This window comes from Eptatretus burgeri, chromosome 3 (genome assembly GCF_056783735.1).
Source record: "Eptatretus burgeri isolate ZD-2024b chromosome 3, Ebu_testis_v1, whole genome shotgun sequence".
NCBI classification, from domain to species: Eukaryota; Metazoa; Chordata; class Myxini; order Myxiniformes; family Myxinidae; genus Eptatretus; species Eptatretus burgeri.
The window spans coordinates 59,276,333-59,301,456 of NC_140963.1; the positions used below are offsets into that span (position 1 = coordinate 59,276,333).

The following is a 25,124-nucleotide window of genomic DNA, read 5'->3' on the forward strand; positions in this document are numbered from 1 at the left end:
TTCATAATATGATAGGCTACTAGTGTGCCAAATTTGGTGCTTCCCTCACAAAATGCACAATTGTTATGCTAAGTTGCTCTACTGGTGACCTTGATCTTTGGCATTTGTTATTATTATTATTCCTTTTGCCTCCCAGTTGAGCTTACCTCTTCTTAGCCGTTCCATTGAGTCTTCTTTGTCAATCCCAACTCGATCAAATTTTTTTTTGTATTTTCCTGCTCTTTTGTCATTCTCACAGTTGTTGGTGTATATTTGTTGATATTTCTTTTTATATATTTATTTTGTCTTTTTTGCAATTGTTGGGGCTGTATTTGGTGCACTTTCATTTTCCTATGTGGTATCTTCTATTTTGGAAATTCCTTGCAAGGTGAATTAGATACTTTTTCAGGTTTGTTGTGTTCATATTTGTTTACAGATTGAATCCGATAGTCTGTTGAGTATTTCACAAACTCAGCTCGTCTTACACTCGTCGCTCTGTGCACCTGGTTGAGTTCCATCAGGCCGCTTCCTCGCTCTCGTCTCAGCAGGTACATTCTCGGGATGCACTGGTTTTTGTGGAACAGTTTGTGGATGGTGAAGAGTTTTCTTGTTTTGATGTCTGACATTGATTTATGATTGGGGCCAGTTTATTGTTCCACAGCTGTAATGCAACACTGGTACTGCGAGTTGGTTTATGGCTTTGATTTTGTTTCTTGGGGAGAAATACTTTTCAGGATATGCTTCGTTCTATGTAGGTATTCTTTGGCAATTGTTGTGCACATTTGTTTGTAACATATTTGGTGGCCCTCTTCTTCGAGGTATTTGTATCATGCTTTGTTTTCCAACTGCTGTATTATTGTTTCAAGCTTAATTTTTATGCTGTCTGTTTTTCTTAATTTAACTTCTACAAATGTGCACTTGGCACACTTATCCAGTTGAAATTCTATTTGAATGTCCACAGAGAACCGTTTTACTAGTTTTACCTGTTCTGTCAATTTTTCGTCATTCGGTGCGAAGAGCTTTAAATCATCCATGTATAGTAGGTGTGTTGCCTTTCCTGTTTCTTTGGATGTTCTTATTTTGGTTGTTAGGGTGTATCTGTGTCCTTTTTACCTCCGCCACTGAAGGTGAAGGAGGTTATATTTTCACGCCTTTCTGTCTGTTTGTCTATGTTTTTGTGTGCAGGATATCTCAAAAAGTTGTGGACGGATCTGAATGAAATTTTATGAACAGGTTGGGTGTGTGACAAGGACAAACTGATTAGATTTTGGTGAAGCTCCAAATTTGGAACTGGATACAAGAATTATTTAATTTTCAATGTGATTCTTCACCATTGAGAGAGATAGGGCCAAAAACAATATAGTTCTGCATAGCATGATATTTCAAAAATGTATTGGACCCAATATGTTCTCGTGGATCAGGTATTACGTGGTCGAGGTATGCACTCCACCGAGTGCCCTTCTAGTTTGTTAATGAGGTTACTCAGTGGGTCCAGATCCAGACAAATCAAGAGGGGAGAAAGTGTCTCCCTGGAAGATCCCACGCCATATCTTCATATCTGGTATTTTGATATTTCCTTCTGAGTGATGTATTATATCAATGTGGTATTCCAGAGCTTCATTGCTTTCTCAATCAGTTTGATTATTTGGGGTTTGTTTTTGTATATTTGCATGCATTTTGTTATCCACGAATGTGGAACACTGTCGAAAGCTTTCTTGTCGTCTATCCAGGCGGTGGACAATTTGGTTCTTCGCATGTTGAAATTTTCAAGTACGGCCATGTTCAGTTGTGGGTGGTCAATTGTTTCCATAACAACCTCTCTTACATCCCTTTTGTTCTGCCTCCAAATCTCCTTGTTGTGTTAGATGATGGTACATCATTTCTGTAATGATTCATGATTCCTGTTAGACATTTGTATGTTGTTGGTCGGCATGTTATTGGCCGGTATATGTGAGGAAGTTGGGTTTCTTCAGATTTTTTGATGAGAAATGTGTTTCCTTCTACGGGGCCATTCATCCATTGTCTTTTCCTCTTGGATCAGGTCATTGAATGTCTTGGCATCGTGATTGTGGAGAGCATCAAGTTGTTTTAGCTAGAAGTTTGGAATTCCATCTTGACCTGGGCTTTTAAAGTTTGGCATTTTCTGAAGTTGTTTTCGAATTTTTTCTTCATCAATAATTATCACTGGGGGCATTTCCTCTTGATGTTGCTTCTTCTTTTACAACTCTGGGATCCATTATGCGTCCTTCTTATGTTCCTTTCGATCTTCAAAAATTCCTTTCCAGAATTTTTCTCGCTTTTCTTTTTCAGGGGAAGTTGACACGTTCTGCTTTTGTTTCCCTAATTTGCGGTCGAATCTCTTGGGGTTACTCTCCAACATGTAGTTTTGTTTTCTCCTGTTGTTTGGTTCTTCAGTTTTTTTTTAAAATCTTCTTGCTATAATTTCTATTTTGAGTTTGTTCTCAGTACCCAAGTACTCCAGGGCTTTGTGTTCGATTATGAATGTTTTTTTTTAGTCTTTGGATTGGTTTTTTTTTTCGTTTTGGGCTTCTGTTTCCTTTCCTGAACTGTTTTATCTGAATGTGACGTACTTCCTTCCTCAGTTGCTCTCTTTCTATCCCTAATCTCTGTTTTCATGGTGGGATTTGGCTTCTATTTGTAGGACCTAGTTTTTTTTTTTCCTCTTCTGGTGTTGTTTGTCTGTTACTTTTTCTTGAATGAATCGTGTTGCTGCAAAACACACGATATTGATTTCCTTCAAGGTGGACGATTTTGAAATCATTTTTCCAATTGAATGGTTGATCCACCTCAGTAAGATTTTTGTCTGTTTGTTGTTTTTATATGCAATGGAGTTTTTGTCTCTCTCTCTTAATTTTATCAGTTTATTGTCTTCTATTTTGTTGGCCAACTCTTCTTCCAACCTCTGCTGCTCTTCATCATCTTCACCCTCCTCCTCTCCCTCATTCTGCAGGTCTCCCTTATCTTTCTGGCCATCATCATCCAACTTTTCCACTCTTTTCCCCTTCGTCTGTGCCTGAGTCACCTGGTCCTTGTCTCTGAATCGGTCTTGCCTCGGTCAAAAAACAAATAAATGGCAGGAAGTCGAAGTTGTATCAATCTTTTTGAAACACCCTGTATACAAAATGCATTTTAAAAAACCCAAATGTTTTTGGATTCCAATTCAGATTCATGTATAATTGGTGAGATGGTGAGCTCCGACCGTCAAATATGCGATCATATATTAAAAATAACTCTCAATTACGATGTTACAATGATCAGTAAGTTCGGCGAAGGAGTCACGTGAACTCTCAAATTCGCGAACACTAATTATTCAAAAACTGAAAATAGTACAAACACAAGCTATACATCGATTTCAAGGTAATTTTACTGCTCATCTGATGACATAACTCTCGAGTGAAATACAAGGAAATCAGACACAGGTGGAGGCCATTCAGCCCATCATGCCTGCGGGTTTAAAAATATATATATATATATATTTGAAGTTTTTGTGGATACATTTTTTTTTCTTCTCCTCAGGGGAGGAGGCATGGGCTTGGTTAAAAACATACAACATCAACCACACAACCCCCCCTTGACAAGACCCCCACCAACAGCACTCTGAACACATGCACACAATCACCCATCAATGCTCAAGCTACCTAAAAGTCCTGCCACCATCCCTCTACCCCTCTATCTCCATAACTTTCAGGTACCGATCTAATTCTAATTTTAACGTATCTACAGTTTCTGCTACGACTCTCTTTCCAGGGAGACCATTCCATACATTAACTACTCTCTGAGTAAAAGTCCCATGCCTTACTACCGTCTTAACTCTCCTCTTCTTTCTCTCGGGCTATGTATGGCCCTGGTCCTATCACTGTCTACTCTGTTGAATAATTCATCTGCACTTATTTTATCTATACCTTTCATTTTCTTAAACATCTCTATCATCTCTCCTCATAACCGCCTCTGTTCTATTGCATAAAGCCCTGACTCCTTCAGCCGCTCCTCATTGCTGAGTCCAGCTAGGCCCGGAACCAATATGCCAATATCAACTATCTATGTCCTTCCTGAGTTGTGGTGACCAAAACTGCACACAATATTGTAGATGTGGCCTCATTAAATTCTTGTACAATGTTAACACCACCTCTTTTGGTTTATAAATGATCCCCCTCCAAATACAACCTAAAACCCTATTTGCTTTACCTCTAGCTGCCTGGCATTGTGCTGCACGTTTACCTCCCGTATCTATTACCACCCCCAGATCCTTCTCCTGCGTGACACGCTCCAAAATTACCCCTTGCATCCTGTAATCTCTATTTTCATTGTTCTTTCCCATCCCCAACACCTTCCACCTGTTCAGGTTAAATTCCATCTGCCAATCTTTTGCCCAATTTATGCAAGTATGAATACTTTCCTGTATCTGATCATCACCTCCTCTGCTATCCACCTTACCTCCAAGCTTTGTGGCATCTGCAATTTTAGAAAGCTTACTCCTCACCCCACCATCCAAATCATTTTTGTAAATAATGAATAGTAATGGTCCGAGTACTGATCTCTGAGGTACCCTACAACCTACATCCTCCCAGCAAGACATCCTCCCACTCAGTCACGCCTTGCTTTCTATTACAAAGCCAGTTTGCAATCCAATTATCTACCTGACCAGCCACTCCACAAGTCCTCACTTTGGCTAACAACCTCCGATGTGGTACCTTATCAAATGCCTTCTTAAAGTCCAGATATACTATGTCCACTGCCTTTCCCTCATCCACCCAATCAGACACTGCTTCACAGAACTCAAAGATTTGCTCGACAGGAACTACCTTTGGTAAACCCATGCTGACTACCTTTAATTAATTTGTATTTATTTAAATGATTCCTCATCTGGTCCCTAATTAATGTCTCCAACACCTTCCTCACAACTGAAGTCAAACTCACAGGTCAATAATTTCCCATTTCTTCTCTGGATCCTTTCTTAAGTAATGGGATTACATTTGCTACTCTCCAATCCTCTGATACCTGTCCTGACTCTCGTGAACTATTAAAAATATTCGTTAACATCTCGCTTACCTGCTCAGCCACTTCCCTCAATACTCTCAGGTGCATATTATCTGGTCAGGACTGGAGCCTTATCTTCTCTTCGATTACCGAGCTGTTCCTTTACTTCTTTCACTCCAACCTGGATCTTCTGTAAAAGCCCTTCCTCACCACCTTGATGGATACTCTCAGCTATTGGAAATTCTCCTGACTGTTCTTGTGTAAAAGTTGAAGAAAAATACCTGTTTAATAAGCCTGCCATCTCGCTTTCATCATGAACCACTCTCCCGGTGCTATTCCTCAATGGGCCCACCACTGGTCCTCTTTTCCCCTGATATACTAAAATAAAGCCTTGCTATTATGTTTAATATTCTTAGCCGTGTCCTCCTGATACTCTCTTTTGGCTTGCCGAGTTATTTCCTTAACTTGCCTCTGTTTACTTCGATAGTGATATAAATCTAACTGCAGTCCTGTTATTTTAAATCTAATTTTTTAATATTTTAAGCCTTCTCCTTCTCCTTAATAACATTCCTTATCTCACTGCTCAACCACCCTGGTCTCTTTCTGCTTCTAATTTTACACCTCATTGGAATGTGCTTACTCTGCACTCAACACATTTGCTACTTAAAGGTTTCCCATTTCTCTGATGCTGATTGTCCTGTTGTTGGAGTCTCCAAATCTACATCACCCAATTCTCTCCTCATACCCTCAAAGTTTGCCTTCCTGAAATCTAATAGCCTTACCCTACTATCCTGAACTCTAACCCTTAACAGTCTTTGCACACACAATGTTATGGTCACTTGTTCCTGAATGCTCCCCAACCTCCACCATATTGGGATCGTGACTTAAAAAGTCTAACACTGCACTCCCTCTCGTGGGCTTATCTTCAAACTGGGTTAAAAAACAATCTTGGAATAAAACTAGGAAATCCTCGTCTGCTTTGCCCTTTCCCTGTTCCTGGACCCAATCTATCCCTGGCAAGTTAAATCCCCAATGGCTTCACTGTTTAAAACCAATTTGATGAAATGAATTTCTGCAGAATGAAGAATCCACATATTTAAAAGTTTAATCACCGACAAAAACCATCACCTGGACCTCATTCCCACCCATCTCCACTCACATCCACAGCAACCCCATCCCAGCCCACATCCGCAGTGCCTCTACATCACCCATAGCACATATACCGCTGTCTGTACCTTGTACACCTCCACAGCCACCAACCGCACCACCTGCTCCCACCCTTCAACCCATCTCCCAAAGCCATCAAACTCATAACCCCTCTGCAAATTTCCCACAGGAAGGAACCCTGCCAAAGACCGCTGACCCCACTCAACTCCTCCCCCTCCCGGTCACCACCAACCTCGACACTGCTCACATAAAACACCCTTCACACTGTTTATAATCTCTCAGAGTGGTACAAGACAGTACTGGCAATGTCCTCACTCTCCCCTTTTTATTCTGTCTTTGCATCTTCCCCCCCACCCTTGTCTTTCTTTCTTTTTTATGTTTTGCTCGCTTTCCACAATCAACGACTCCCACGAACCATGAATTAACTTTTAATACTAATGTAGGGATCTGCCCACTTTTACCACAAACCGAGTAACCGAACAAACTCTTCACCGGAAAAACCCAGCTAATCTGCCGAGCTCAAAAATTCAAATCGCCTACCGTCACCGATATCTCCTCTCGTCCAAATCGTCACACTAACCTAGTAACCTAACGCGCTTCGAACACTAACCTAGTCACCTAACGACCTATTAACCAAATAATCCGTTTTTTAATTTTTTATAAATTTCTTTGCTTTCCTGAGATTCCCCACCCTGTTCAATCACCATTTGCTCAAACAGGCTCGCAGCCATTATTGCAAGGTTATATTTTAATTGCTTTCAAATGTGTTCTGCGGTCTTACACTGTCCTCCATCGGAATTTGTGCAGTGTCCTTCACTGCAGTAAATTGTTATGGTGGAACTGTTTCATTACTACCATTATTTTCAGAGCCACTATTTCACTCACTTGTGCTGGCAGGGTGGCCTAGAGGTTCGCACACTCACCTCGAAGCTGTCTAGCCTCGGTTCAAATGTTGTCATCCCGGTGTTTCAAAGGCAGGGTAATTCATCAATGTGATTTGGGGAATCGGAGCCGAAAGTCTGGGACACACGATTTCATTTCCGAATTTCGTATTGCGATTCAAATTTTCGTGTGATGCTCTTATCCAACATATGATCCTTTGGATTGCATCAGCTGGCCTGATGCACTTGAAGACTGCATTGTCTTTGGGAAGGGCGAGAAGAGCCCTCTGCTGCACAGACGTTGGAAGCATCGCAATACGGCCGTTCACATCTTCAAATTCATCCAATAATCTTTAAACATACACTGGTTACTATTTCTAACATTCTCGATTCTTGCAATTTCCTTTATTTTCGTTGCCAACAGATCACCTTTATTTAACGGGTCATTTGCTTGTCATATTTATTTTACAGGTCATTTAACATTGCTCACAGGTCACCGCGTCACCTTTATTTAAAGATGAATTGCCGTTATAAACTATATATACAATATAGGTGTATTACACTCCAGGACATAACCAACACACACCTTTCTCACAAGTCTGCTCCTCTCAAATATAGTCATTTAAATCGCAATACGAAATTCGGAAATAAAATCGTGTGTCCCAGACTTTTGGCTCCGATTCCCCAACCGGGGGTAAAATCTAAAAAATCGTTCCATATTTTATGTGTCCCCCGCAATGTTAATTGCATATACAATGTATCATCAACAAAAATGTTTTAAAATGTGCTCGAAATTGCATTGTTTGGAATTTGATCTTTTGACGCTGGTCCAAGGAGCGAAGCCAAAAACTATGCTGCTCTTGCACCTTCTTGCCATGTGGGGATCATAACTCTCAAATTTGTTAAATTTCTGCAAAATTGTTTAACAGATACTGTGATGAATGAATGGACGGACGGACGGACAGAGAGCCGAGTACAATATCCCCCCCCACTTTTTTTTTTCAAGCATGGAGATAATGATGTAAATTATACCAATTTTACAACACCCGATACTTGACGAAATAAATTGCAAATTTAAAAACAGTTGTTCACCAAAAGGAACGACGTAATCAAGGTGGAAGCAACATCGAGAGATGTTGTGACACCATTCTACAGAAGTTTCAACCCCTTCAGCCAGAATCTCTCTCAACAGTTGGTTTATTCTCTCTAATTGGTCAATAGGTTTATTTTCTATAATCTCCAATTGGTCAATAAGTGACTTTCAAAATGGCGAAATTCACCCCAGAATGCTCCGTGTGCATGTGTGGAAACCCCATGAAACTTGCGTGTTTGGGACGAAAGAAAGTATTAACGTGTCCGAGATAAGGATTGGTTATATATGTGCAGTACATCCGGTTATATATGCAGTACAGCACATACAGGATGTAGTGCCGAGAGAGTCAACAACCTCCTTCAAAATTTTCACCTTTTGCTGCCTTGTTGGCCGGAATTAAATTGCTTTTTCCACATCGTAACCCACAACTTCCAAATAACCAGAGAGTTGGTGTCAAAGCCACCCAATGCTCGCCTGTTTATACATTTATCGTTTTTAAAAGACTAGTCTAATAATATTTTTTATAAAGCATTGCAGTGAAGTCTGATCCAAATAATTTTAAAGCAATATATGTATTTGTATATTGTAATCAGTAAAAAATAGTGTGGTGGATAAAAACATTAGAAAGGAAATAACTTGCACCAAAAACTTTAACATTTTCACGCTCACGCTGATGCTGACGCTCACGCCGAGGGGTATTGCTATAGCTACATCTACACCTCACTACACCTCACTCTCCGAAAACATGGACCATCTTCTATCTTCTCATCCAAACTCTCTCTTCCTCTTATGTGGCGACTTCAATTGTCATCACGCCAGTTGGCTAGGTGTGGGTACCTCTCTCACCTGCCATGGCACCTCAGCAAAAGCTTTCTGCGACTCATTGGGACTGACTCAATCGGTCAACTTCCCGACCCGGATCTCAACCAATGGTACTCCATCTCTTCTGGATCTGATTTTGACAAATTTCCCTGACAATATCTGCTGCTCTTCCTTCGCTCCAATTGGTTCTTCTGACCACGTCCTTGTTAAAGTGGACATCTCTCTGGCTGTTATCAGAGAACCACCTCACCGCCGTCGAGTCTGGCATTTCACTCAAGCCGACTGGCAGGGTCTCCGAGCAGCCATCAAACTTACAGACTGGTCTCCTATCACTACTTTCTCAAACATCAACTCATCCTGGGAATTCTTTCAAAGAAACTTGCTCTCCCTCATGCACAGATTTATCCCCTCTCGTGTTCAGTTGTCTTACCCTTCCTCCCGCCCGTGGTTTACTGAAGCTTGTGGCGAGGCAGTTGTCCTGAAACAACTTGCCTTTGCCTCATGGAAAGCAAACCCAACTGAGGGCAATCTCAGTTCTTTCCACAAAGCTCGGAACAAGTGTGTAGCTACCCTCAGGAGAGCCAGAAAACAACATCTTTCTCATCTCAAGTCTGAACTCTCAAACCTCTCTCCTCCTCAAAATCCTGGTGGCGTTTAATCAAATCTGTTTCTGGTGTATGTTCCCCCTCCATCCCCTCCCTTACCTCAAATGGCCGCACTGCTGATTCCACACGTGATAAAGCTGAATGTCTAAACTCGGTGTTTGCAGCTAAATCTTGTGTCCCAAACCCATCACTATCTCTACCCACTTTACCCAGTCGCACCCAACTGTCCCTGGACTCTGTATCCTTTTCTCCTGACAAGGTGGAGAGCTTGCTTTCAAACCTCGAGTCAGATTCTGCAACTGGTCCAGACGGCATCAGCCCACGTGTCCTCAAAGCCTGCTCTTCTGCTCTTGCTCACCCTCTCTCTGTTCTATTCACCCTCTCATTTTCCCAAGGTCATCTGCCATCTGCTTGGAAATCTGCTAACATCACTGCCCTGCATAAAAAAGGTGCAAAAACAGATCCCTGTAACTATAGACCAATCAGCCTTCTCCCAATCATCAGCAAGGTTATGGAATCCATCATCGCTTCAGACATGAAATCCTTCCTCTTCTCCAATGGCTTGATTTCCAATCATCAATTTGGTTTCAGACCAGGTCACTCTACCCTAGATATGCTGCTACTGCTCTCCCATCAATGGATGGAGGTCCTCAATGCCAGACAGGAAATCCGAGCCGTATCCCTGGACATATCACGTGCTTTTGACACAGTCTGGCACCCTGCCCTACTCACCAAACTCTCTTCCCATGGTATTCAAGGCCATCTCCACTCATGGCTCGCAGACTTCCTCTCCTGTCGCAGTCAACGTGTGGCCCTAAATGGAGTTCTTTCATCCCCTCTTCCTGTGCAGGCTGGAGTTCCTCAAGGTAGCGTTCTGGGCCCTGTTCTTTTTCTGGTTTTCATCAATGATCTCTCGGACTCTCTGGAAAATCCTCTATTTCTCTTTACCCGATGACTCCACCCTCTGCCGTACCATCTGTCATCCCTCAGACCGGCAAGCAGCAGCTTCTTCGCTCACTGCAGATCTGGATAAAATCACAAACTGGTCCAACACGTGGAACATGTCTTTCAATCCAGACAAATCTCACACTCTCACTATGTCTCTTCAAAAGGACCGTTTACAAAACCCCCCCATCCACTTTCTCAACAATCCTCTGGAAGAAGTCTTTTCTTTCAAGCTTCTGGGTCTCACTATCTGCCATGACCTTTCCTGGGAAAGTCACATTTCCAACCTTGCCTCAAAGCCAGTCGCCGACTGGGAATCCTCCGTCGTGCAAAGTCCTTCCTCGGCCCTCTTGAGCTCCTGACCACTTACAAAGCTTTTGTCCGTAGCCTGATGGAGTACTGCTCTCCCCTCTGGGCTGGTGCTCCTGCCTCCCACCTTTCTCGACTTCACGCTGTCGAAACCAGGGCTTTTAAGATCATTGGCATCTCCCGCAATGAAGCTGAGTCTTTGGGCCTCTCACTCAATCACCGCAGGTTGGTCGGTGGTCTTTCTGTCTTCTACCGACTCCTCTCCAGCCTTGCCCCCCTGCTCTCTCTGTGATTTGGCCCAACCACATTTCCACAGGGCGCTCAAGGTCCGCCAACAACCCCCTTCTGGTAAAACTACCAAAATCACGAATCACTGCTCATCTTCACTCATTCATTCCTCTTTTTCCCGCCTTTGGAATAAACTTCCTCACTCTATTCTTTCCCATTCTTCCCTCCAGGCTTTCAAAACAGCTGTTCACCACCACCTCTTATCTTCCCCCATCCAAATCCCCGATCTTTTCTACCCCCGCGAATCCCCCCAAGCCCACTTCCTTCCAATCTCCTGCTTTCCTTCCTGTAAGGCCCTTTAATGTCCAGCTTCCCCTCGTCATGTTCCCCGTCCCAGCCCCATCCCTCTCCCTTCCGCAGTGCCCCTGTGTCTGTTCCCCAATGTTTTGTCCCTTCCACTCCCGCCCCTCTTGTCTCATGCCTCCTTGCTGTGAGTTGTGTGTTAGCTCTCATACGAGCCTCGACCAAGGTATACAAAAAAAAAAAAAAAAAAAAAAAAAAAAAAAAAAAAAAAAAAAAAAAAAAAAAAAAAAAAGCTCTCTGTTCTTCGAACAGGCGAGCTAAAAACCAGTTTGACAAATTTCAGAAAATTAATTAAAAACACAAAATACAATATCTTGGTTGGATGAGTGTCCATCCACCCTGCTGAGTTAATACTTGGTAGAAGCACCTTTGACACCAATTACAGTTGTGAGTCTGTTGGGATAGGTCTCAACCAACTTTGCACACCTTCAGGTTAGGTATGTGAGCATGCACCAGAGCAGCGCGTCACTGCGTCCACTTTCCGCCGGTACTCCAGGGGCCTCCGTCTGGCTATCCCCCAGGCAGATGCCTGGCCCATCCCCATCTCCTTGAGATGCTGATCAACCTGCTGCAACCACAAGGCATGTGGTCGACTCATTGGCTGTCTACACTCACAAGACTCCCTTGCTGAGAGAAGCTGGTGAGCAGGATTGGGTCAGGAAAACAAGCCACATGTCCATACAGCCGAAGCTGATTCACCCCATGATCCAGTGAATCCATGACTCCCCAGGCTAGTCCCAGATGTCCCTTGACCTCTGGCTCACAGCCAGCAGAGACACTGCCTCGGAATATCACTGCCTCGGTAAGTGAATCTCTCCATGACCTCAACATCCTCACCACAAATAGGTACAGACAAGAGAGTAACATCCAAGATATCATTGAAAGCCTGGATCTTAGTTTTTACCCAGGAAACCCGTAATTCCAGTGGCTCCGACTCCTCGTTCATCACCTCGAGGGCCCCCAAAAGGATATGCAGTCTCTGCCAAGATGACTGCATCATCTGCGAAATCAAGGTCAGAGATCTTGACATTCCAAAACGATGCAATGCAGCTTGATCTCTCGGAAATCCTCCCCAGAATCCAGTCCGTACAAGCGTTGAACAGTGTGGGGGCCAGTACATACGCCTGACGAACTCCACAAACAACTGGAAATAAGTCGGCGATGGTATCACCACATCTCACAGCACTCCCAGTACCAGAGTATAGTTCAGACATCAGATTGATCAGTTTCGGTGGCACCCCATGAAGACTAAGAATCCTCCAGAGGGCATCCCGATTCACTGAATCAAACGTTTTGCAGAGATCAACATGGGCTGCAAGCAGCCCCAGCCAAAACTCTTGTCTGCCTTTGGTGAGGACCCAAAGGGCAAGGATACGGTCAATCCTTGACCTCTTTGGTGTGAAGCCTGACTGCTCTGGGTGCTGGTGCTCAAGCAGATGGTGGCGAACTCGATTAAGAATTATCCTGTTTCCATAAACGAAGGTGGATCACAGTTGATTGGAGGGTCAGTAGTAGGGATAGTAACACCCCTGACATCCAACTCAACAGCTGGTGGATCAGTCTGGTACAGCCGCTCAAAGTAACCGCCCAGCGGGCCTTCACTTCGGACTCCTCTGTCGAGAGCCCACCACACTCTGCTTTAACTGCAGTACACCGAGAGATGGGCTTGAAGGAACGCAATGCGCAAATTCCCCTGGAAGTAGGACGAGAATCACTTGACCGCAGGTGATGCTCTGCCCCCTCACAGATTATTCGCACATAGGCCTCCTTGTCCATCCTCAGCACACATACAGTTTTACACCTCAACTCCCCTGAACAGTTCAGCTTTGCCATTAAGCGTGGCTCTGTAACTCTAGTCAATGCCATCGTGTCCCTTGAGAGAATGTTCTTTTTCGCCCTTCCGTGAGTTCCAAAACATCCACCGGCAACATGAAAACTGGAGGTCTTGAAGGCACTCCACAACTCTTCAGGATTCCCCAAAGCCCCACTCAGTCTGTTCACAAACTCCTCAGCTGCACTCTCATCCTTGAGCTTGCCAACATCCAGCTGAGGCTGGGATGGAACCATTCTCCCAGATTTCAGCTGAAACTTCAGAGTTGCAACCACAAACCTGTGTTCGGTATTGAGGAACCGAGCACTCCGGTAGACCCTGCAGTTCTGGATCACCCTCCAGAGACCATCAACGAGCACATGGTCAATCTCCTTTGCCACACCACCAGCATTGGAATAACAAGTCCAGCGATGAGCTTGTGGCCACTGAAATGATGAACCAGCCACCCTATGTCCATGACTTCTTGCAAAGTCAAGGAACTTGTGAACTATTCTGGTTCACAGTTCCAGACCAACACATGTCTCATAACCATCCCCATCAGTTCTGGTCGATGCAATGAAATCCCCAAAGACTAGAGTGTCTCGCCTGGGGCACTGATCAACCACAGACAAGCGTGGCATAGAATGCGTTCTTCACGGTGAGATTTTTAAAGCAATATATGTATTTGTGTATTGTAATCAGTAAAAAAGTGTGGTAGATAAAAACATTACAAAGGAAATAACTTGCACCAAAAACTTTAACATTTTGACGCTGACGCTCATGCCGGGGGTATCGCTATAGCTCTCTGTTCTTCGAACAGGCTGTCTACACTCACAGCCTGTTGTATGGACTTGTATGGACTGGGTTTTAGGGAGGATGTCGGAGAGATCAAGCTGCGGTGCATCGTTTGGGAATGTCAAGATCTCAGACCTTGATTTTGCAGATGATGCAGTCATCTTTGCGGAGACTTTAGATATCCTTTTGGGGGTCCTCGAGGTGCTGAATGAGGATTCGGAGCCGCTGGGATTACGGGTTTCTTGGGTCAAAACTAAGATCCAGGCTTTCGGTGACATCTTGGATGCTGCTGTCCTGTCTGTGTCTGTTTGTGGTGAGGATGTTGAGGTCGTGGAGAGATTCATTTACCTTGGCAGTGATATTCATGTCTCTGCTGGCTGCGAGTCAGAGGTCAATAGACGTCTGAGTCGGGCCTGGGGAGTCATGGATTCACTGGATCATGGGCTGAGGCACTGTCGGTACCTGTGCGGGAGGACGAAAGTCCGAGTCTTCAGGTCCTTGGTACTTCCAGTCTTGCTCTATGGATGCGAGACTTGGACTCTGACCAAGGATCTGAGACTGAGACTTCATTCCTTTGGTACCAGGTCTCTTCGGAGAATCCTTGGCTATCGCTGGTCGGATTTTGTGTCCAACGAGCGGTTGCTGAGAGAGACTCGGATGAGATTTGTTACCTGCATAGTCCGTGAGCGTCAGTTGCGGCTGTATGGACATGTGGCTCGTTTTCCTGACGCTGATCCTGCTCACCAGATTCTCTCAGCGAGGGAGTCTCATGAGTGGAGGAGGCCAGTGGGCCGACCACGTGCCTCATGGTTGCAGCAGGTTGACCATCATCTCAAGGAGATGGGGATGGGCCTGGCACCTGCCTGGGGGATGGCCAGACGGAGGCCCCTCGAGTACCGGCGGAAAGTGGACGCAGCGACGCGCTGTTCTGGCACATGCTCCCATACCTGACCTGACCTGACAGTGAGATGACTTGCCTCATTCGGAGCTGATACAGAGACCAGGGGAACCACAACCAAGGAGTGCCAAATCCTTTGTCTCACAATACGCTCATTGACTGGTGTTACCTCAATTATCATTGAAGTCAGCTTATTAGACACAGCTACAGCAACACCTAGGGCATGGTAACCATCAGAGCTACCAGACCAATAGCAGGTGTAACCACCCGCCATGATCTTGCCACTGTCAGGTCTCTAAACCTCAGAGAGTGCTGCAATTTCACACTCTCCCTGTCTCTCCGTAAGGACGTTTAGAACCCCCCCCCCCCCATCTACTTTCTCAACAATCCTCTGGAAGAAGTCCTTTCTTTCAAGCTTCTGGGTCTCACTATCTGCCATGATCTTTCCTGGGAAAGCCACATTTCCAACCTGGCCTCCAAAGCTAGTCGCCAACTGGGAATCCTCCGTCGTGCAAAGTCCTTCTTCGGCCCACCTGAGCTCCTGACCACATCTAAAGCTTTTGCCCACAGCCTGATGGAGTACTGCTCTTCATCTGGGCTGGTGCTCCTGCCTCTCAGCTTTCTCAGCTTCATGCTGTGGGAACCAAGGCATTTCGGATCATTGGTATCTACCGCGATGAGGCTGAGACTTTGGGCCTCTCACTCTCTCACTGCAGGCAGGTCACAGGTCTTTCTGTCTTCTCCCATCTCCTCTCCGGTCTTTCCACCCCTGCTCTGTATGTGATATATCCTCCCATATTTCCGCAGGGCGCTCAAGGTCCGCCAGGAACACCCTTCTGGTCAAACTACCAAAGTCATGAATCACTGCTCCCCTTCACTCTTTCATTCCTCCTTTTTCCCACCTTTGGAATTCACTCTCTTCAATCCCATTCTTCCCTCCAGGCCTTCAAAACAGCTGTTCACTTCCATCTGTCATCTTCCCTCATCCAAAATCTCGATCTTTTCTACCCCTATTAATCCACCTCCTTCAAATTCCCTGCTTACCTTCCTGAAAGTCCCTGTAATGTCCACCTTATATACCCCATGTTCCCCACCCAATCCCTCTCCCTTCCACAGTTCTCTTCATGTCTCTGTTCCCCAGTTTTGTCCTTCCCTCTCCCACCCCTCTCGTCTCATGCCCACCCTTGCTGTGTGTTAGCTCTCATACAAGCCTCGACAATGTGTACAAAAAAAACAAGTTCAGACACTTGTGCTCAGATGATAGACAGGTGATCATCCTCTCTTCGGAGAGGACATTCCAGGCACCCACCCGAAGGGACCGCTTCAGGTTAACCCAGGGAGACCGCAGTGTGGTGGACGACACCTCAGCACCACCCTGACAGACACGACCACAATCTGACCCAAGAAGGTTACCCCGTGGTTTCCCTATCAGAGTGGGGTCCTGAAGGCTTTTCCCCAATCCCGTCATCTGATGAGCTACGCTGCGAAGGGCAGCTGCACAGGAAGTACTACCACGGAGTGGATTGTCAGTTTTCGTGTTTTGCGGAGTGAAGGGTTTTACAGTGGCCGGAGTGCAAATCCTGCCACCAACCTCCTAAAAAAAAAAAGAGTAACCCCAACTACAGGAGGATGTCCGAAGACAGTTGAGCACTTTATACGGATGGCCGTTGACTCACAAGGAGCTCCTCCGCCCTTTGACAGGTTTTGCTTTTAATCCTGCTGAGTATCCATATTCATACACCCTCCTCACAAGGAAACCTTGTGGGGAAGACGGTTTCGTCGCCGACAACCCGACCATGAAACAGGTTGGTACAGGTTTACATGGTACCTGTAGCAAGTCACAGAGCTAATCTGGCCTGACACCTTGATTGGACAATATTTGCCCATTCTTCTGGAAAAACTGTTCACGCTCAGTCAAGTTGCACGGAGAGCGTTGATGGACGGCAATCTTCAAGTTATGCCACAGATTTTCGATTGGATTTAGGTTGGGGCTCTGGATTTGAAATATCGTGCTATATTTAAATCGTTGAGCGGCAGCCTTTTAATCATATTATATTATAACCGCATTAGAAATCGAAGTGTCAACATCACCGTCATGCAGAAGAAAAGAAAAAAAAACCATGGAGTCTGAAACACTGACGGGTTCCTCCTGTGAAGCCCATTTTTATATACCAATTCCCTTCAACGCTGCCAATACGCCATTATACGGTAACTGTAAGTTAGAAACATGTTCAGTAAGTTCTGTGGTCGTCCGGAAGACGTCAAATACGTCTACATACGTCAATGTGCGTTGGAGATACGTTACACATAGGTTCAAAACACGTTACTCATAGGTTAGAAATAAGTTTCGGGTACGCTAAACATTACCTCGACGTGTTTCGATTTATGAGTAACTTACAAGTAACGTGTGTCGACATGTGTCAACGATCGCGTAACGTGCCTACAACTTATGGCCAGGGTATGCGGAACGTGTGAGTCATACGCTGGCATACTTCGAAAAATTGAGCATGTTAAAATTTGTCGACGAGCTCGGCGTACTACGACGTATGCCAGCGTGCTCTTAACGTATACTAAACTTACCCATCACGTATTCGACGTGTGCCAACGTTTTAGACAAATTTTTCATACGTCGGCATACGCTGGCTAAATCGTCAAGGGGTGACAGCGGCTTAAAGGAGGTTATGTTTTCACCCCTTTGTCGATTTGTGTACAGGATATCTCAAAAAGTTGTGGACAGATCCAGATGAAATTTTATGGACAGATTTCGTGTGTGACAAGGACGAACTGATTAGAATTTGGTGAAGATCCGGATCCTGGAATTTTTAAAGTGATTCTTCACAATTGAGAGATAGGGCCAAAAACGATATATTGCACGATATCTCAAAAAGTTGCAGACGGATTCGGACAAAACTTGGTGGACAGGTTTGATGTGGCATGGACGAATTGATTCGATTTTGGTGAAGATCCAAATCCGGATACGAGAATTATTTAATTCTGAAAGTGATTCTTCACCATTGAGAGATAGGGCCAAAAACTAAATGGTACTGCGTAGCATGTTATTTCAAAAATGTATTGAGCCCGATATATTCTCGTGGATCAGGCATTACATGGCGCAGGTATGTGCTCTTCTATTTTTTTTCTGAAATAATCAGAATAACTACAATTTAACACCAGAGGCCAATTAACTTGTGTGATGTTGAAGGTGATTGGTTACACCTGAGCTAATTTACAATTGCTATCAAATGGGGAGTGGACACTTATCCAACCAAGATATTTTAGTTTTGTATTCTTAATTTTCTGAAATTTGCCACATTCTTTTTTCACTTGGACATTGAGTTATGATGTGTAAATAAAGGTGGAAAAAAGTCTTATAGCCTGGAATTAAATTGCATTCAATAAGGCAACAAAAGGTGACCATTTTGAAAGGAGGTGCAGACATTAAGTCAATCAGATGAAAATTGACTATTTATGTGACCTTGACCTTCCAGCTCGTCACTCTCTCTATCGAGTGCAGCCTGTGGCTGCTGATTGCATCATTGTTTGGGACGCGGCTATGCCGCTGATGCAGTGTCCCCCTTACCAGTACACTGATGCTCATTTTGCCAACCTCGGAAGGATGAAAGGCTGAGTCAACCTCCGGGTGTATTTTTAATTCAGCGGCCAACGGGGCTTGAACTTAGGACCCTAGGATCCCAAGCCGCCACCCTAACCACTAAGCCAACACCAGGCTTGCTTGTCACTAACTCTACCAGTTACAAGTTTTGTGAAGATCGGTTTAAAATTGTGACCTGTATGCGGTTGACATACAGACAATCACAGACTAGATCAACCAATATATACTTGCGAATCTTCGATTTTGCATGTAACAGACAGGGTTGAAAACATAAGCTCTGTCCATCGCAGATGGTGGAAGTAAAAATGACATTTGTAAACTTTTTTTTTTTTTTACTTGTGAAATCAAAGATTCACAAGCATATTGGTTGCTCTGGTTTGTTTTGATGACTGTATGTCAATTGCCGACATGTCACAATTTTAAACGGATCATCACAAAACTTCACCAAATGGTGGAGCTGGTCATAAACAAGAAGCCTCTTGATTTTGAGGTCAAAAGGTTAATATTGGCCAAAGGTCAACAACTTTGTCAAATTTCTAAAATTATCAATTTTCATCTGATTGACTTGAAATTTGAACAGGGTTTGCGTATCAGGTCATTTAATTCAACCACCAATTATTACTTTTGAAGTAAGCATTGGCCAAGGATCAACAACTTCGGTACAATTTCTAAAATCCTCAATTTTCATCTGATTGACTTGAAAATTCATTGGTTGCAGTATCATTTTGAACCCAACTTGGGCAGCTATTTTGGCTAAAATAACGAAGGATCTCTTAATCACTTGATCGGCTTGCCGAGCGATTGATACAGAACAGCTGGCTTGGCAAGCGATGGAAAGATGCTTACTAATGGCACACCACTGGTATGAAAATTCACACACATAACTAGAACGGCACTCAATAGAGCACATATCTCCGCCAGGCTGAACAGTTTACGTTTTGTGCCCCACTGATAGGCCAGATATGGATCCGGATCTGCACCAAAATTGAATCAGCTTGTTCTCATCACCGAACCAACTCATCCACCAAGCTTCATCTGAATGGATCCATTTTTTTTTTTTTGAGAAATCGTGCTATATATCGTTTTTGGTCCGATCTCTCAATGGCGAAGAATCACTTAAAAAATTATCGTATCCAGATCCAGATCTTCATCAAAATCAAATCAATCTGTCCTCGTCTCACACCCAACCTGTCCACCAAGGTTCATTTGAATCCGTTCCACAACTTTTTGAGATATCGTGCTATATATAATTTTTGGCCCCATCTCTCAATGGTGAAGAATCACGAAACATTCTCATATCCAGATATTCACCAAAATCAAATCAATTCGTCCTTGCCACACACTCAAACCGTCCACCAAATGTTGTCTGAATCCTCCACAACTTTGAGATATTCTGCTCACAGACAAAGACAGACGGGATGAAAACATAACATCTGTCCATCTTTGGTGGCAGAGGAAACAAGAGAGTGGAGACAGATGATTTACAAGCTCACATTGAAGAAGCACTTTTTTTTTGTTTTTACATTTTTAAAAACCTTTCGTTCTTCATACAAGGAGTGTGGAAACAAATTGCACCAAATATATATTCTTTAAAATTTATTCATGAGGAGGAGGGGCGGGGGGGGGAGGGACACGGACAAGGTTAAGGTGCATCTTTAGTACATTTGAACAAGTTCACAGCAAAATACGTCATAACTTGCAGATGCAGGTACTGCATGCTGCTGGGAGGCGAGAGGAGTAAATGGAGTAGAAGAAACTCCACACAGTATCGGATAGAAAAATAAAGATTAGTTTCAAGCTTACAATTCTTTGCCAATGTTTAAATGACTCATCCACACTCATATGCAAAGAATAAAGTGAAGGAAAGTGATGAGAAAACACGATCAGATGCTATGGTTTTGCTAGGTAAAGCTCTCTTGTATGTTCAGAGGAAAATAACATAAGGCTTCAACAACAGTGCTCATATCTATTTTCTTCATAACCAAGTTTGAAATAAAAGCAAATCAACATGCCATTTAATTTATCTGTGGTAGAGTTCTTTGTAAGTGGGGATGTTGCTGGAAACAATCCTGGTTTGATGGGAATGAGCAGGGTGGCCACAAAAGGCCCATGTTCTACACATTGAAATTGGTGTCCAAAGAAGCCTCACGAGATGGAGCATCTCCACTTTGCCTCGTTAGATGTTTAAGCTTCCTGTTCACACATTCCAGATGGGTCAGGTCTTCTTAGCGAGGGTGGTTAAAGGAAATATCATCACGCTCCTAAGTTTTGTCACACATTACCAAGGAGTGCGTTTTTGTTTGTCATGAAGCAATGGTGGAAGAAAAGAGTAATTCAGGAGTGATGTAATTCCAAAAACAAGTTCACCTGGATGCTTAATGTGAAAATGTGTTGCCACCATCTCAGATGAAGTCATTGGCCATTGTGGCTTAGACACTAACCCTGTGCTATCAGCAATTCTGAAATGGGGGATCAGTTTCATTCTTTCCAATGATCAAACAGCATGGAGGAGAGATACATGTCAATGCATGAGTGAGTGAAGAACCAGAAAGTCCCTGACACAAGATGCACATTTGAGGAGCATTATGGAAAGCCAATGCCAACACCATGGGGTTATGTGGGAATTGAAGAAGAAAGTACTCCACACTAAATGTTCTTGATGCAGCACATTGTGGTGGTTGACGTAACGTGTTAAAACACACCGGCTGTGAAAGACTCAGTTTCACAATCCCCAAGAAAGTCCACACACAAGCAGTCGTCTGAACCACAGATACCCAGGAGCACCTTGAAGAAAGCGATAGAGACCGATCTGCTACTGAAGTGGTGGAGACCATAACTTATGAATGAACTCATAGACCATGATGGTGACTATGTGATAAAATATGAACGAACACACAGTTCACCGATCTCTTGCTTTGTGGTCACCATGTACAATTTCTCCAAAATGAATGCTCATTTAGATGGAAATCATCCATTTGCCTATAATCTTGACAATACAGAGAGAAACTCCTCCCTGAGTTTGTGATCAAGTCTCATAAAAGTGGCCGATTTTTATCAAATCCACACGTCATATTTTTCCAAACAATAACTGCATTTCTCTCTCCCTTGATTGCAGCTCTCAGTATAAATTTTCACTGATATCATGACTTTAGATCAAGTTACAGTGAAATTTGAACCCAGCAGCCTAAGGTTCAATATAAAATAAATAAATAAATTCCTCCATGAAAAAGCAAACAACGAATAAATCCTTTCAACTATGAAAGCAAAGAAAAAAAAGTGCAGTCTCAAAACTAAACAACCACAAAAGATAAAATAACACGAACCAATGAAAGATTTTGAAAGATCGATGGCAAATCGACAATTATGCGAGAATGTAACCCACACCACCGCATCTCACCAGAATAAATATAAATATTGATTGATCTGTCAAGCAATTTTGCATTCGCTTCTTATTTCTGAGAGTGAGTTCAGCCAAACTTCTAAGAGTGACCATTGTAGTCCAAATCGTAACACTAACAAAGTAACCAAACAAGCTTCAAACACTACCTGAGTAACCTAATGAACTGTTAACCAAAAAAAGTTTTAATTTTTATTTTCTTTCCTGGCGAGTCGCTATAAAATTCATTGCTTTCCTGAGATCCTCACCCCCTTCAATAACCCTTTGCCCATGCAGCCTTGCAGCCACAATTGGAAGGTTATATTTTAATTGCTTTCAAGTGTGTTGGTCCATCAATAAATTTTGCATTCGCTTCCTATTTCTAAAAGTGACTTCAGCCAAAACTGGTCATTTGTGCTCAGTTTTTGGTTTATTATCGTTTCTAAGATAATATTTGTTTTGCTTTGACTTTTAACCGATTAAAAGCTGATGCAATTGACTGTGACAACGTTTTCACTTTGCGTTTCACAAAATTTGAGAGTTTTTTGGCTTGCCGGTTTTGGTTCTGGATCACACCCTGGAAAAGCTTTTTGACTTGATTCAGAGCTCTTTGCACGTTCGTTTTGGTTGCTTTGTTTTCATACATGCCTTCAGGTGTTGGATCCACTTTTGATGCTGCATTCACGTCTCCTTCATAAAATAGATTATCCATAGTCGAGTCATCCTGAGTAACACCATGCCTTTTGCTTTTATCATCCTTTCTAACTCTTTTGGAGTCATCTCCTTCAACACCAACCTGGAATATGGACTGCGTTTCAATCCCTGGGACAACAGCTCTCATCTTCTTCATCCCTTCGACCATATCTAGAAACTCATTCATAAGCTTGTGTAGAACTTCCACATTCACCGATTCTCCAAAAGGTTTGGATGTTTCTAGACTTTGCTGAAGGTGAATTTGAATGTTTTCAACTTCAGTTTTCAACAATTCCAAATGTGTCCATATACTTCCTTCAGAGGACTCAACTCTATCCCATTGTCCGTTTCTGCTACAGTATTCTCCTGTGCATTCTTCCCCTTCTCGTTTTTTATCCAATGCTGTAGAAGTGCCAGAATTCAAGATGGCATCATGAAGTGAAGACAAAGTGTGTCCTAGTTTGACTACCTTTTCAACCAAAATATTTTTAAATGACAGCTTTTGTTCATTTTCATCCTTGTTATCAGTGGCAGACCAAGGCTGTGCGGTTTTTTTCTGCTGCCAAGGGGTTGAAGCCAAGACTTTTCCATTTGCTATTTCGGATTCTTCCTGAACCTACAAAGAAAGAAAAGCAAGCAAGCATCAAAACAATCTTTCTCAAAGCGTTAACACCAAATGTTCTCAAGTTATTTTCACTGGCATACTAATACTGTACATCACATATGCAGCACCTCTTGCATGTCTGCTTTCAAACATGCAAAATGACTTATGATGACAACATTGTGGATATTTTAGACATGCATTGGCTAAAGACTTCTGTAGTCTCTTGAGGCTTATCAACATTGTTTCAACCCCACCACAAACTGAAACTGTTTCACTTTTCAGTCTAATTATGTACTATTTTGCAAGCTCTTTCTGGTGGACTGCCAGAATGAACTAGAAGTGTGCACACTTGTCGTTAAGCTGTCTAATCTGGGTTTGAATCCTGGTCCAGCTATAAACTGTCATCTTGCTGTTTCCCAGACAGGACGATTAATTGTGTGCGCCGTCCCTTGGATGGACATTAAACTGGGTGTCCCATCTGCCAGCATTCGTTGGTCGATGTTAAAGATCCTAGTGTCCTTCGTGAAGAGCAAGTGAACTCTCACGAGCACCACTGCCAAATTAATGCTCCAACTTACAGGTGGCACTGCATCAGCAGCACAGCAGCACTGCCAGTAATGGTGAAACCAGCAGCCATAGGCTACAAACAAAATGTAATGAGTAAAGGCTCTTTCCAACTTCAGTGGTACCAAAGCCCTTATTACAGTGCGGCGACATCGCGCTGTTATATAATTGGCTATTCTGTCCTGTGTCTTCTGTCACACTTATTGTTGGGTGTGATGTGGGCGAAGATTGCCGGGTGGATTGTGGGTGGAGATTGTGGGCGGAGATTGCCCGGTGGATTGTGGGCGGAGATTGCCGGGTGGATTGTGGGCTGAGATTGCCCGGTGGATTGTGGGCGGAGATTGCCCGGTGGATTGTGGGCGGAGATTGCCCGGTGTATTGTGGGCGGAGATTGCCGGGTGGATTGTGGGCGGAGATTGCCGGGTGGATTGTGGGCGGAGATTGCCGGGTGGATTGTGGGCGGAGATTGCCGGGTGGATTGTGGGCGGAGATTGCCGGGTGGATTGTGGGCGGAGATTGCCGGGTGGATTGTGGGCGGAGATTGCCGGGTGGATTGTGGGCGGAGATTGCCGGGTGGATTGTGGGCGGAGATTGCCGGGTGGATTGTGGGCGGAGATTGCCCGGTGGATTGTGGGCGGAGATTGCCGGGTGTATTGTGGGCGGAGATTGCCGGGTGGATTGTGGGCGGAGATTGCCGGGTGGATTGTGGGCTGAGATTGCAGGGTGGATTGTGGGCAGAGATTGCCGGGTGGATTGTGGGCGGAGATTGTGGGCGGAGATTGCCCGGTGTATTGTGGGCGGAGATTGCCGGGTGGATTGTGGGCGGAGATTGTGGGCGGAGATTGCCCGGTGTATTGTGGGCGGAGATTGCCGGGTGTATTGTGGGCGGAGATTGTCGGGTGGATTGTGAGCGGAGAATGTGGGCGGAGATTGTGGGCGGAGATTGCCCGGTGTATTGTGGGCGGAGATTGCCCGGTGTATTGTGGGTGGAGATTGCCCGGTGTATTGTGGGCGGAGTTTGCCGGGTGAATTGTGGGCGGAGATTACCCGGTGTATTGTTGGCGGAGATTGCCAGGTGAATTGTGGGCGGGGTTAATGCGGAAGAGCGACGTTTTTTTGTGCTGAATCGTTTTCTGTGTGGCGCCGGAAGTTGATTTTCTGAGCAGGAAGTGATAATCTTCCTGTTCCGTTAGTTGTTGACGCGCAGCGTTGTAAGTCTCGTTCTTCATTGTTTTTTGGGGTTTTTTTTTTTTTTGCACTACGTTTTTACAGTGCGGCGGCATCGCGCTGTTATATAATTGGCTATTCTGTCCTGTGTCTTCTGTCACACTTATGGCAGCGTACGTTCCTTTGATCTGAGGGCTATAAATAGAAATTTGAC

The 25,124-nt window shown here is 44.0% G+C and overlaps 1 protein-coding gene and 1 long non-coding RNA gene across 4 annotated transcripts in view; one reads left to right on the forward strand and one right to left on the reverse strand.

Annotated features, from left to right (window-relative positions):
* The window catches only part of LOC147029994 (uncharacterized), a 52,428-nt gene that overhangs the window by 8,205 nt on the left and 19,099 nt on the right, over positions 1-25,124 (forward strand). For both annotated transcript variants that reach the window (XR_015056170.1, XR_015056169.1), the window contains exon 2: positions 416-527. This is a non-coding gene — a long non-coding RNA (uncharacterized LOC147029994). The remainder of the gene's footprint in view (positions 1-415; positions 528-25,124) is intronic.
* Positions 20,088-25,124, reverse strand: part of LOC147029995 (uncharacterized) — a 39,505-nt gene continuing 34,468 nt past the window's right edge. For both annotated transcript variants that reach the window (XM_085873594.1, XM_085873593.1), the window contains exon 6: positions 20,088-23,191. In XM_085873594.1, the coding sequence (XP_085729720.1) occupies positions 22,325-23,191 (867 nt within the window). In that variant the 3' untranslated portion in view covers positions 20,088-22,324. The remainder of the gene's footprint in view (positions 23,192-25,124) is intronic.